This window comes from Lobosporangium transversale, assembly GCF_002105155.1.
Source record: "Lobosporangium transversale strain NRRL 3116 chromosome Unknown BCR41scaffold_29, whole genome shotgun sequence".
NCBI classification, from domain to species: Eukaryota; Fungi; Mortierellomycota; class Mortierellomycetes; order Mortierellales; family Mortierellaceae; genus Lobosporangium; species Lobosporangium transversale.
In genome coordinates this window covers 354,797-368,272 of record NW_019029007.1, presented here as the reverse complement: position 1 = coordinate 368,272, position 13,476 = coordinate 354,797, and the positions used below count along the sequence as shown (strand labels likewise).

The 13,476-nt window shown below is 39.5% G+C and overlaps 2 protein-coding genes across 2 annotated transcripts; one reads left to right on the top strand and one right to left on the bottom strand.

Annotated features, from left to right (window-relative positions):
* Positions 1-4,425: 4,425 nt before the first annotated feature.
* BCR41DRAFT_372295 (hypothetical protein) lies at positions 4,426-6,272 on the top strand (the record flags this gene model as incomplete). Its single annotated transcript, XM_022026668.1, has 4 exons — positions 4,426-4,451; positions 4,557-4,601; positions 5,016-5,284; positions 6,139-6,272. The coding sequence occupies 4 exons, from the start codon at positions 4,426-4,428 to the stop codon at positions 6,270-6,272; spliced, it is 474 nt and encodes a 157-aa protein (XP_021879529.1).
* Positions 6,273-10,904: 4,632 nt separating this feature from the next.
* BCR41DRAFT_357349 (hypothetical protein) lies at positions 10,905-12,157 on the bottom strand. The gene is given in 3 exon segments (XM_022024880.1): positions 10,905-11,078; positions 11,089-11,426; positions 11,441-12,157. 2 exon segments carry the CDS (start codon positions 12,140-12,142, stop codon positions 11,130-11,132), a joined length of 999 nt encoding a protein of 332 aa, XP_021879528.1. The 5' UTR covers positions 12,143-12,157; the 3' UTR covers positions 10,905-11,078; positions 11,089-11,129.
* Between the last annotated feature and the right edge of the window lie 1,319 nt (positions 12,158-13,476).

Sequence of the window (13,476 nt, the reverse complement as noted above, 5' to 3'; positions counted from 1 at the left end):
GGAGGCGGTCTAGCTGCTGGGGCGATCTGGTCTAGCTGTTTGGATGAGGAGCCAGCCGGCTGAGTGACGGAGTGACAGCCTAGTTGGCTGATCAAGCCTGCCTGGCTGGTTGGACGAGATGTCCTGGCCGTTTCAGCAAGGAGAACATAGCTGGGTGAGTCGATACCGTTTGTTTATAGGAGCATCAGTTGCCCATGGAGTTGGCCAGAGCCACTGCACTCCGGCTGGTTTGGGGGTAGGGGATTCGTATCGTTTATGGCCTAAGAGTGACAAGGAAAGATAGAGGCAGAAAGGAAAATATAAAGCCAGAATAAGGGCTATACAGCATATAGTGAAAGGGCTGAGCGCCTCAGTAGGAGTGGATGTTTGGAGAGTGTTGCTTACCTGTCATCTTGGTCATAGAGAAAAAGAAGAGAACAGAAAAAATTGAGATTGGCCCTTTATACATTCGTCTTTAAAAGCACTTACGAAGGGAGGATAAAGCGATGAGTGGTTCTTGAAAGCGATCAAGAGCACGAGAATGAGTAAAGCCATTATGTGATAGAAAAGAGTCGACTGAGCAATGAGTATACCATGTGCCTTGCTTTTGTAAAGAGAAACCGATATATGGATGGTGGCAAAAGAAATCCAAGCTTAAATGCCGCCGCCTTGCCAAGCATAAGAGGAAAAGGCGTGAGTGAACTGATAGTATATGACAATGGTATCATCCATAGCCTAAATCAACCATTATTATCGCTACTAATTTTCTATTTCTATTGAGGACATTTGCATTCATAATAATCACAGATCCACCAAAATTTCAGACAAAAGACAAAGATCGCTGTATCTGATCTTGTCTTTTAATATTTATTGTTAGTTGTTTACTATGTTGTGGTTTTCAAGCTGTGTCTTAGGCCAAGAGTGGTGATGCCCTTGGTAAATGTGCTTGACTGGATATTTCCTAGTCTGCTTGGATTCATTTGACGATGCTTTTTAGTATGTTCTTTGATGGCGCCTTGGCTTGGTAACCTTGGTTGACTGGGCCTAGTGGCCTGGCTTTGGGTAGGCTGCCCTTGGTTGGCTGGTTTTGATTGTCTGGACTCTTTTTTTTTTTTTTTTTTTTTTTTGCAGTTAACTGCTATCTGCTACTTGCTTTCTGGCTTCTGACTTTTGGCTTCTGATTTCTAGCTTCTGACTTTTGGCTTCTGGCTTCTGGCTTCTGGCTTTTGGCTTCTGCTTTCTGGCTCCTGGCTTCTGGCTTTTGTCTTCTGCTTTCTGGCTCCTGGCTTCTGGATTTTGGCTTCTGCTTTCTGGATTTTGGCTTCTGCTTTCTGGATTTTGGCTTCTGCTTTCTGGATTTTGGCTTCTGGATTTTGGCTTCTGGTTTTTGACTCCTGGCTTCTGGTTTCTGGCTTCTGGCTTTTGGCTTCTGACTTCTGGCTTTTGTCTTCTGGTTTCTGGCTTTTGGTTTCTGGCTTGGCTTCTGGTTTCTGGCTTCTGGCTTCTGGCTCCTGGTTTCTGGCTTCTGGTTTCTGGCTTCTGGTTTCTGGCTTCTGGTTTCTGGCTTCTGGTTTCTGGCTTCTGGTTTCTGGCTTTTGGTTTCTGGCTTTTGTCTTCTGGTTTCTGACTCTTAGCTTTTGGTTTTTGACTTCTGGCTTCAGGTCTTTCTTTTTTTTTTTTTTTGAAGTTTTTTTGAATTTTTTGAATTTTTTTTTTTTTTTTTTTTTTTTTTTTTCAAGTTTTTTTTGAAGTTTTTTTTATATTGGCCGTTGGCTGTTGGCTGTTGGCTGTTGGTTTTGGTTGTTAGCTCTGAGACTATCTCCCTAGGCGCTCTACCTTGGGCCGATGCTCTTTCCCAGGCCTTCTGCTTTCCTCCATGGATCGTAGGCCTCGCTCCTTCAAGCGAAAGTCCCATTGCAGTGGTCTATCGAACGACTAATCAATGGAGCCTCACTTTGACCAGAGCACCTTTGGTTCAGACGGCAGGAAACAGGGGTCACACAACATGACGCCTCTACGCCATGCACCCACTGCGACCAGGCGTCCCTGGCGCAGCATCGCTAATTGGATAACCTAAGGATGATAAGTCAGTAGCAATGAACTATCCACAAAACCCTATAGAGCACCGAGTTGCCAAAGATTCTATCTAATCAGAGAGAACGAAAGCAAAGGTAAAATAGAATTAATATGCTCTTTGTGTCTTCCTTTTCACCTACCTTAGGTGTTACCAGGCCTCGATAACACCTGATCCTGATCCTGATCCTGATCCTGCTGGAGGGGGAATCTCCTTGACGGCCGAGGCTCGAGCTCTACAGGTCCAGTGAATAATTCATTGATACTGACTTACCATTCTTAGGCTACCGCAACTGTGTGTCATCCTGTCCTACACGAAATCCCCAGAGGCACTCGGATCAAAGTGAGGCTCAGAGACTAGAAGTTCTCTAGCACCACCACAATTGTCCTTCCTCAAGAGGTCGTGAGGGCCCGACGAGGTTCGGAGGAAGCAGGAGAGGGCCGGCGGAGTGGCCCCCGGGCTCCGATGGTAGGACGGAGCGGAGCCCTTATCGAATTGGATAGGCCTCTAAGGAAAAGAGTCGAAAAAAAAAAAAAAAAAAAAAAAAAAAACGTGGTTAGAATATTTGGTAACCAGAGTACAGGAGACCATATCTCATTACAAAGAACAGCATAGCACCAAAAGAGAAAAAAAAGTGTAATTATTTACTCAATAAGAAAGAGTACTTACAAATCCGTTTGGGCCCTATTTGGTAAGCACTGCATGAGCTTATTGCAGTCTTTGGGATGGTCGCCGCTGAGCATCCATAGGTAGTGTTCCTTGCGATGATCAGAAGGACAAAGGTAAAAGAAAAGGAATAAGTTAATGGACCTGCTGGGTTCATTTAGCAATAGCTAAACAGTGGGTGACGATAGGCAAGACAAAACGAAGCCATGCATATGTTAGATACTTACTTGATGACGGCTCTATAGTGAGTTGTATTTCACGGCTGGGATAGAGCATTTTTTATGGCCTCTGTGTGGCCTTTGCAAGGCATGTGAAGGGCAGGTGGAGAGGATGTGGGTGAAGAGAGGAGAGGAGAAAAGAAAAGAAAAGAAAAGCTGGCGGAGACGAAGGGCATTTATGAAAATTGTTTTTCTTTTTTGTGTCGTCGATATGACGTTTTACAGCAACGCAAAGGAAACTTGGTGTCCCACTGCCAAAGGTATTAAATAATAATACTAATATCCATCATATGTCAGCAATAAAGAAAGCCATTGTGAAGTATAATGGTAAGCGAATGAGTGAGTAAAAAATAAATATTTAAAATGTAAAGAGATAACGCGTTCAGAGGGATGCCACAAAATTATTTATTTTCCGCCATGACGCCTTCGGTCAGATGTTCACATGAAAACTCTATTTTCTGGTTGGTCAAAACATTTACACGGCAGATAAGAGAAGCAGACATTGTCCATCTTCGGTAAAATTAACCTTTTTTATCTCCAAATGCTGTATGAATGAGTATGGAAAGAACCATTGAGTCAAATATAATGAATAATACAAAATAATGCATTATATAGACATATACTTTCTTGCTGTCGACGGCGAGGGCTCTTTGGCGGATTGTGCTTTGGAGAAAAGGAGAAAGGAATGCTGAGTGGTTTTTGTAATCGCTCAGGAAAAATAGTAAGTGAAACCAATTTGTGATCTCAAAGTATTGACTGAATAGCAATACAAATACGACATTTTTGCTTTTATGCAAGAAAAAAAAGAAAAGAAAACGGCATAGCGGGAATTGAAATCAATAATCTGTGCACCTGTGATATCATTCGTCAATTTTCATATGCTTACAAGGTGGAGAAAGAGAACAACATTCCATCCTCAAAGATATGCAGGGTCATATATACAACAACCTACCTGCCCACAACAAGAGCACGAGCCACATTGCCCTCTTTGTATGGTATACAACAAAGAAAGAAAGAAAGAAAGAACAGTGAGCAATGTGCTGTAGCTGGAGTAAAAGGACGAGACCCAAAGTACAAGCATATTAAAACTCGCATACTCTGTTTTTCACCAGCATTAAGCGCGAGTACCTTTTGGTTCTTAGTAATGAGGTTCATCAGGAACTACCAGTCAAGTTTGGTACTTAATCCTCTTCTTCTATTCTCTCTCTTCATCCCTAATAAGGAATATAAAGTCTATCGCGCGAACTGTACTGCGGCAGTTTTATCCGAACAGACCTTTTTTTTTTCCTTTCCTTTTCAGAACGCCAAGGAAATACGACATGTATTCCTCGGCGCGCTTGCGTGCTTTTTATTGGTCGACATATAAACGTTGATACTTTGTTTCACCAAAATCCACCGCCTAATCAGCTGCTATTCACTATTCTTTATTACATATTTTACATTGTATTACATGAAATTAAAAATAAAAAAAAAATAAAAAAAGACACAATGATATATATTCTGAAGATTGTATGGTTAGTACAAAGGAAAATTAACCTGTCCCATACTCAGGTCGACCTCACTTCCCGCACTGGGCGGATTAAGCTATTAACAGTAAAAATATAACAATCATGTGAAAGCAACGCAGAAAAGAATTCAAAAGAGTCAGAGCGTGAATGGACAAAGTAAGCCTTGTTCAAGCAGGATCCTAGCAACCGCGTTGTTCGGTATTTTCTTGCAATTGAAAGATCGTAGTAAGTATACCGCTCTAAAAACGATTACACCTATCTTTTTACACCTCTTTTTACACCTACGCCTCTTTTTACACCTACACCTCTTTTTACACCTCTTTTTACACCTACACCTTTTTTTACACCTCTTTTTACACTTACACCTCTTTTGCACCTCCGCTTATTTTACACCTACGCCTCATTATACATTTTCTGGAGCATTTTGTTCATAGAGTGTAGAAAATAAATCCCCATGACCCTGAGGATCCTTGTTATCAAAAAAAAAAAAAAAAAAAAAAAAAAAGCCTCATTATACATCTACAATATATTGAGGTTCTTACTAAGAATGATTATATAATTTTTTTTTAGTACAAGGTTATTCCGTAACAACAATACCATCACTGCAAGTAAAATTAATGAAAGAGAAGGCTGCTCGTATTTTACTTGGAATTTCATAAGCGGGGCCCTGGATTTGCTTGAAATCCAAACGGGGTGCTTTGAGAAGTTGATTATCGTAAATGGAGGTCAAGCATTTAAGAGGAAGGAATCTGCAAGTAGAGCTGATGGGATTGCTGTTAATGGAGAAGGCCATCAGATCTACCTTGCAGAAGCTGCACTCCTTAATGGAGCGATACGAAGTAAGGAGGGGAGCGATGAGCATAAAGTCAAGCGATGTATGCTTAACTCATGGTTATATCAAATGAATGACATCTGCAAGCTGTCCAATCCACCGACGAGCACGAAGATATTCGGATCAACATCGTATGGAAAAGACACGAAGTTTTATTGCCTGCACTACAAAGGCGTCTTCCAAATTGACTTCTTTTCAGAGTAACTTGTTCTCCCCTCCCTTCCTCCCCCCCATGAAATCAATACTTCAACATTTCTACTCTCTTAGGACCAGGTTAAAGCAACAGAATGATTGTCCTGAGATGGAAAATCAATTTTGTGCGCAGTTGCTTTTGAAGTGCTGTGAATTTGCAGCTAAGCATTTCTTATTCCCTCATTCCATTAATGTCGTTAGACATCTTAATGCTTTGGTTCGTTATGAAAATGCTGGAAAGAACGTCCTCGCCTAGAAGTTATTAAAGGTCCAGTGCAAAATAACTCGAGAGAGACTGAAGGCTTTGGGTCCGCACTACGTAAAAAAGCATCAGCGGTACGAATCAACAGTAAAAACCTTGAAACATCTTAATCGTCTTGGAAAGGAGGTTTTGCCGAGGTGGGTTTTGTTTCCAGGTGATTTTATTGTATCAGACGAAGAGTTCAATTCAGTCGATAATATCAGAGTGGACATCGAAGGTATTCAGTCATGCACATAAAGATGATAATTTGTTCAAGCTTGTCGCTCTTTTTGGTTAGTCCTTTTTCAATTATAAGGATTTTGTTAAGTAAACCATTTATATTTGAAAGAGTCTAGCCAAAAAGAGCGACAAGCTTGACCCTCTGGTATCATGATGTTAATTTTTTATTATCTTTATTTGTTTCATAGATACAGAGTTGTTTACAATGTTATTGACCCCTACTCATCAGTTGGAAAAAATGAAGACAGGAGTAAAAGAAGAGTGGAGAATGAAGTGGATCGTGCAGAAACAAATCATGAAACTATCACTGCAAAGCGATTGAAGACCCAGCTAATATCTGCGAGGTGAAGAAGGAGGCGAAAATGAATATACCGATAGGATGTGCAGGTGGCTCGAAGAAATTTGTGAAGATGTTCCAGAGGAGGTCAAGCAGAAACTCGCGCATTATGTTAGCAAATCTGAACAAACCAATGATGAAACAGAGTCTTTGTTGGGAACAATCAATCAGCTTACCTTTAAAAAGCAAGCGCCATCGGTCACTGAATTATTGCCATCCATCACAGCAAAAACTACCATTCATACAGCACACACATATATCCTGGCTGCATCATTACTAGCAATCGAGATGATGTTGGTAATCCAAAATGAACAAGAAGAGAAAAAAAAAATAATTGCTCAATGAAACGAATAAATAAGTCTATCATAAAACAACAACTGGTCAAATGCAGAGAAAAGGTGAATAGAATATAACAAACACTAGTACGAAAAGTACGTTGTATTAATATACTTCCTACAAACAAAAAAAAAAAAGAAAATTTGAGTCAAGGTCCTTTGGCTATGAGAGACCAGGTTGAGAACCATGTTCTACTTGACATACTAACGCGCCACACAGCCCTCTTGCCATTAACGAGGAATCCGTGATCCATGCAATAGCAGCCTTCTCAAAATCCTGAAAACACACTGTTTGAGCCAGTAGGACACTCCAATGCAGTTGTTAAGACCTTAATTATGATTAAAAGGAATTAAATAAACCAAATCGAATATGACTATCTCCTTTCTTTGGCTAGTCAAGAGACAAAGTAAATCGTAAAATGAAATTAGATTTTTTTATTTTAAAAGAATAGAAGCAATATTCTGTAATTTTTTTCTACGTCATTCACTCGTAGTATGTCATTGAATCGTTGCTGGCCGAGTTTGTGTTGCTCAGTCAACCGCGTATAATGCTCAATCTGTAGTCAAGAATGGGCTAAGGCTTGTCGCGCATCCAATTCATCTAAGGACTGTCTTGCCTTTTTTCTTGACCCCTCTTCGATTCAGGAACAAGAGGTACCTTGCTTGGGAATAGAATTGGAGTTCTCTCTACGCATACAAAGGAGGGATCTATTGGACCAATCACCATTTGTGTTTGTACATTCTTCCTCCTCAGATCCGGCTGCAAGCAACTTTTCCATTTCATCTTCGTCATAAGCCCTCTTTGTTTTTAATAGTCGGGGTGCTGGCGGTGGCTGAAGAAAAATACTTTTTTCAAATGTCTTTTTATACTTTTACTCTTTTACTAATGTAACATTTTCTCCTGTTTTTTCGCTAGACACTGTTCTACTAGTAAAAAATATTCTCTCATATTGCTTGTTCTTCTAATATATGATGAACAGATGTTATTGATTTTTCCAACCTGATGGTTTTTCTTTCCTTCACAGAAAATTAGGTAATTTTTTTTGCATTTCCTATAAATTTAATTTTATTTAATGCATGCTTTTCATTTAAAAATAAATATTCAAAGCTTGATCAATAATAGGTTGCTTGTCCAGAATGTTCTCCTATCAAAAATATCCGCCGTGTCCCTTTGGTTGTTTTGTTTACTCACCAATTTCCGTCGGTTATGGATCTAATTTAACTTCATGTTTCGCCATCCTATCTAAAATAGTTGTTTTCTTACCATGCATGAATATTTAGCCTTTCGCCGTTCTCCTATCGCTAATGAGTCATCTCTCCTCCATAGGGTCGATTGTTTTAGTCTCATGATTAATCCAAAGGAAAAAGAGATGGTATGTATTCTTACCCTCGTGACAGAAAAATGGGCCACAAAAGACGCCGAGATTTGGATGAAGAAGAAAGGACGAGAAGACCCAAAAGACGACTTGATTGTGGAGGAGGTGAATCGGAAACAGAGAGTAAAAATGACAGTGGTGCAGAAGGCATTAGTTCGGACGAAGGCATCATCGAACAAGAGAAGGATGAAGTGACTTTTTCCGACGATGCAGATCCACCCTTCATTTTAACAAGACTCGAACTGGAAGAGATAGAAGAGGAGCAAGAGTGCTTAGAGATCAGCAATTCCTTAAAAACATATTGACGGTATTGAGAGCAGATGGATAAAACAGACAAACCGTCTCGACATGAAGGCAAAGATGTTGCGGTTGCTCTGGCAAAAAAAAGTGGAAGAAAGAATAAGGCAAAACTGAAGAAAGAACGGTGTGAAGTTTCCGAAAAGTATTTTCAAGAGAAACTTATTGTATCACTGGAAGTTAGAGAAAGGACAAGAACTTTTCGAACGGACAATTAAAGAAATAGCAGAAGAGATAATTAAGGAGTATAGTGATATTATAGAGTTCGGAAAAAATATTTCACAAAAGTATCATTTACATCGTTATAGTACATGTATAATTTCATTTCAAATGGTAAACTTTGTATTAACCTTAAATGTAGACGCGTCTAAAAAGCCCCTTAACGTTTAGTACTAGAATTCTGCTCTACATGGATGATGGGAGAACGAACATAAAAGGATCAAAAAGCAACGTCTCTATGAACGCTTGGCTGCCACAAGCCAGTTATTATTAACCCTTTGGGAAATTTTCTCCTCCCTTTTTCCCAATAAGGTTTTAATAAACGGGAAATATAAAAGGCGAGATTGCAAAAGAAAAGAAAAAAAACAGACAGCAAAAAATTTCTCCCTTCTATCCCTTTTATCCAAACATAAGTTGAGTATTAACATCAGTATAGAAGATATAGGTTTCCGAGTGTAAAATATAAAAATATAGAAATAAAAGAAATAAATATCGATTTTTTATTCAACGGGTTTTTCATGAATGTCTTGCCAATGTTCTTTTAGAACGCCGTAGTCGTTTTTTACTCTCGGCAGTATTGTCATTCTCACTGTCATGATCGAGTCGATTCATTTCTGTTGATTCGAAAAGCTTTGCCAAAGATTCAAAATTGTCAAACAACTTATGAATGTTCTCAAGCTTTGTCAATGTCACGAGCCCATGCTATGAACCTTTTTTTGACATTTGCTCTTGCCATTATGAAGCTTTCGAGTCGGCAAACGCTGGTGCAGGAGAGTGCAGATACATCAATGAGGGCAGAAAGTGGTTTTCCATCAAGTAGACAAAAAGAGTGAACGCCTTATTTTTGGGGTCTGCGTTTTTGTCGGAGGATTTTTTCCAACATATTTCAAGATATCCATAGAGTATGAGGAAATAAAGGATGAGAATTGAAAGTTTTTGTTTCGTTTTATTTGAAAAGGGGTTTATTTAAAATAATAACAAAGAACTACTGTTCTTGTTCGCTATTTATCATGACATGGCGATTGAACTTCTTCTCTATTTAATCTAAAAAAAAAAAAAAAAAAAAAAGAAGAATCTATTAACTCATTAAAACAACAAATAAAGGATGTCATACCTCTTTTCAAGAGCGTCTATCCTTTCACAAAGCATTTAATTACTGCCTCATGTTTTTCAACAATATCCTGTAATGAATGGCCATCTGAACATGTATCGGCATTCGAGGCTGGAGGGACCGGCGGAGCATTATTTTCGGCAACTTTTACAGGTCGTCACAGATGTACGGATGAAAAAAAGAAAAAAAAAAATACAGGGTGAGAAAGGCCATGTCTGACATGGGATCACGATGAATGAGGAAAGGTTCAGTTTGTATTTTCTAACTCGATCTCAACCAGGATGGATAAGTGATAACGATTTAAATGATCATGATATTCACGAAGTAATTTTTCTTCACCTTTTTTCTTTTTTCCACGAGTCCTTTGGCACAAAAGAAAAAAATGTATTTGTTGGATTCACTCATTGTGGAAAGATAAAAAGAAATATGAAAGAATGGTCAAGAGGAAAGAGACAAAGAACAAAACCAACACGCAGCGAGGGAGATGAGACACAAGAGAATGGAAGAAAACACAAGAAAAAGGAAGAGACACAAACCAAAAAAATAAATCTGAGCATGCAGGGGAAGAGACACGGGCCATTTTTTGGCAGACGTCGATTACGCCTTATCAGCGGCCCAATCGATGTGTCAATAAGTGGGCCAAATACCTTAAAGTTGAAGCCAAAGATAAAAATATTTGGTGTACGTGTTTCTACTTTCAAATGTGGAAGGCTGTACATGGCTAACGTCACTTTTCTGAGCCCATGTAGCCCAGTTGCTGTAATGAAGCCCGGATGGCGCATTTAAAGTGAGTTTAATGATCTGATATCTTTTTCAGAACAAATTAATGCAGCCAAGTTTCGCGGTAAATGCCTTGCGCTTCAGTATCATGATTCGATTCGTATTTTCAGTTGTCATGAAGAAAGTTTCAGTCTTCTCTTTATACTACCCTTTGTGTCCATAGCACTCTCAAGCTCATTTCTCGTATCAAAAAGTTCGAGCTCGTATTGTGTGAACCTGGTAATCAATGCCAATTTATGTCGTTTCAGGCTACCAGGCCCGCTTATTCATAAAAAGGCAGCAACTATTTATTATTATTCTACATAGTTCTTCAGATTGGGTGGATGCTACTACGTTGAATGGTGTTTACGTTATAGAAGATATTATGTCCTTACGACAAATTTGGTAGAACATGCTCCGCATGCATCGACATTTGTTGCTGAATAGATATCATTTGCCCAAAAATAGGTCCCGCAATAAGGCTCGTGACGTGACAGCCAGGTTACCCAACTCGACCCGAAGCCTTTCTGACTAATATACAAATATAGATTAAGGTATAGATACATAATGTAAACTGTTTATCATTAATGAAGAGAGAGTGTTTTAATACAATCAATGCGAAATATACAAAGCAACAGCTATTTAAACAGATCTGCAAAATTACAAGCCGATATCAAAAAATATGAGGGGGCGTTTTGGATGTTCCTTACAATGTTGGATAAAAAAAAAAAAAATAGAATTGCTGTTAGACAGTCAATAGCTCATTGTCAATTCTTTGAGTATTGCCACTCCTGTCCTTCCAGCGAGCACTCATCCGCACTGTATTAAAATCTCTATCGTGCCAGAAATGCACCAAATTCACCCCTTGCTCCAGTTCCGCGTCGGTTTGCCAGTGTGGGTGCTCAAAATAGTCGTCCTCACGGGTAAAATGAACAACCCAAGCTTCTTCTGCTGAGAGTAAGCGTCTGTAAGTTGGCGTCTTGCTGATATGGTCTTTAATAGAAGTTTGACTCCCTGTAGCCAAAAGCTCGATAACAACCGTCGGCTCTCCGGCTCTCCTGCTTTCTTGATGACAATATCACTATATTTGTGGTCCTCAAGCTCACGGAGGTGCCACTGACCAATGATCTCATATTCTTCTGCTTTGTTTAGCCAGTTGGTGAGAACCCTCATCAATTCCGTGTCATAGACGCTCTCTCGAGGGACACTGACATTGCAGTTGCCCATAACCTTAACTGTTTCCCCCGATCCTTTGTATGATCGACTTCCCGCCTGCATAATCAAGTTTTTATCGAAAAATCGAAGAGCAATCTTCATAGTCTCCAGAATATCCAATAATTCTCCTTGGCTTTCCTTTGGGGGTGACTCCGAAGGAGCGTGGGGATATTTTGATGGGATAATATATCTCCTCACAAACGAGTCAATGAATGCTGAGGCCATACAGTAGTTACTGCCACCAAGACTTATCAGCACCCCTTCTGCAGTTAGGAAATCTGCTAATTTCCGTTGCTCCATGTCTGAGATAGATTTATCGCCGAGATATCCAATAAAACGTGTTCGGAGAAGATTAACAGCATCTGTAGCTGATTCAGTCAATAATGAATCGGTCATCCTTCTGAAAGTATGGTACGAAAGCATCCTCTCATTCTGATTGTCTGTGGAGAAGTCCTGCCATGTATCGTAATCGAGACAATTCGTCGAGTCGTTGACTTTCGAGCGAAGATTCTCATGAATGGAGCGTCCACAAAGACAAATCATTCCTGGATGACTATTGACATTGAGCACAATTCATTGTATTAGAATGGCACATCAACTCGTGGAGATGAGCATTGCTAACTCGTGATTTGTAATAGCATTCAAAATTCTCCTGTTCACGTCATGCTTCGCAGTGTCAACATAATAGACTGATTTTATATCAATGAATCGGATCGCTCCATTAACAGTCCATCTCTTCTTTTTCAAAACTGGCGATACTAGAAAAAAAAAAAAAAAAAAAAAAAAAAAAAAAAACAGCAGGACCTGTCAGAAGAGAAAAATAAAGAATCGGTTTCCAATCCTTAAGGGAGAATTAGCTTACATAGGCCATATAGGTCATCGGCCCTCCTTTTTGTCTCCGAGTCTGTTGGTAAAGCAAGCAATGATAGAAATTGGCAAGAAAAAAAGAAAAAGAAAAAGCATCAGAGGTAGCCATCAAGCACATGTGCGGTGATTAACCTTTTGAAAAAAGTAGAGAACAATTAAACAAATGAGTCTTACTCGAAGTGGAAGTAGACGGATCTATACCAAAACCAAAAATAAAAAAAGATGGATCATTAGACATAATCAATGATTACAACAAGCGTCACCACATGGCAAGTAATTAAATGCTTGCATGCCGCAGTAACAGGCACAATTAGAATTTAACGGCTTCTTACCTGCCGATGGCCGCTAAACAATGACGTGTATGGTTTTCTTGGGTGGAGTTGGTCCAAAGACGTCAGAGATCTCGCTTGTTGAGTCTTCAAGTTCCTCCAGCTTCTTCTTTGACTCCTCTTCGGCAGTCAGATTGTTAAGCGCGATTTGTCAATTTTACACACATCCGATACATCCAGATAACACTCATCCATCCATCTGAGCTGCTTTTTCACCTTATCTTTCAAGTTGTGTTCATTTTATCTGAGGATTTTGTCTTTTATTGACGAGAGTACTTTTTTGACCGCAATCCTCCTTTTTACTCATGCTAACACGCGCGTTCGCACTGTTATTAATCATTTTCTAGTATCTCTATCTCTCTCTCTCTCTCTCTCTCTCTCTGTCTATTTTATATTAAGGCAAGTTTCATCTTTTATTGTATGACTCAAATTAGCTTGTAGACAAATTGCAGTCGCGGCTCTATGAGCTGCACACGGATTTAGTTCGCGGTCCGTCAGCCAGGTCGACTGTGTCTATTTTAGTTTAAATTTGGTCATTTATTTTGTTGTAAATACAGTCGCGGCTCTATGAGCTGCACACAGATTTAGCTCGCGGTCTGTCAGCCAGGCTGACTGTAACAACGTTATCCTTAAGAAGCTTGTTTCTTTCTAAATTGAATTGTACTGACGAAAAGTTCATTC

Bases quoted from the DNA above. Each gene is read 5' to 3' on its own strand.
- BCR41DRAFT_357349 (XM_022024880.1), bottom strand. From the start codon at position 12,142: ATGATTTGTCTTTGTGGACGCTCCATTCATGAGAATCTTCGCTCGAAA.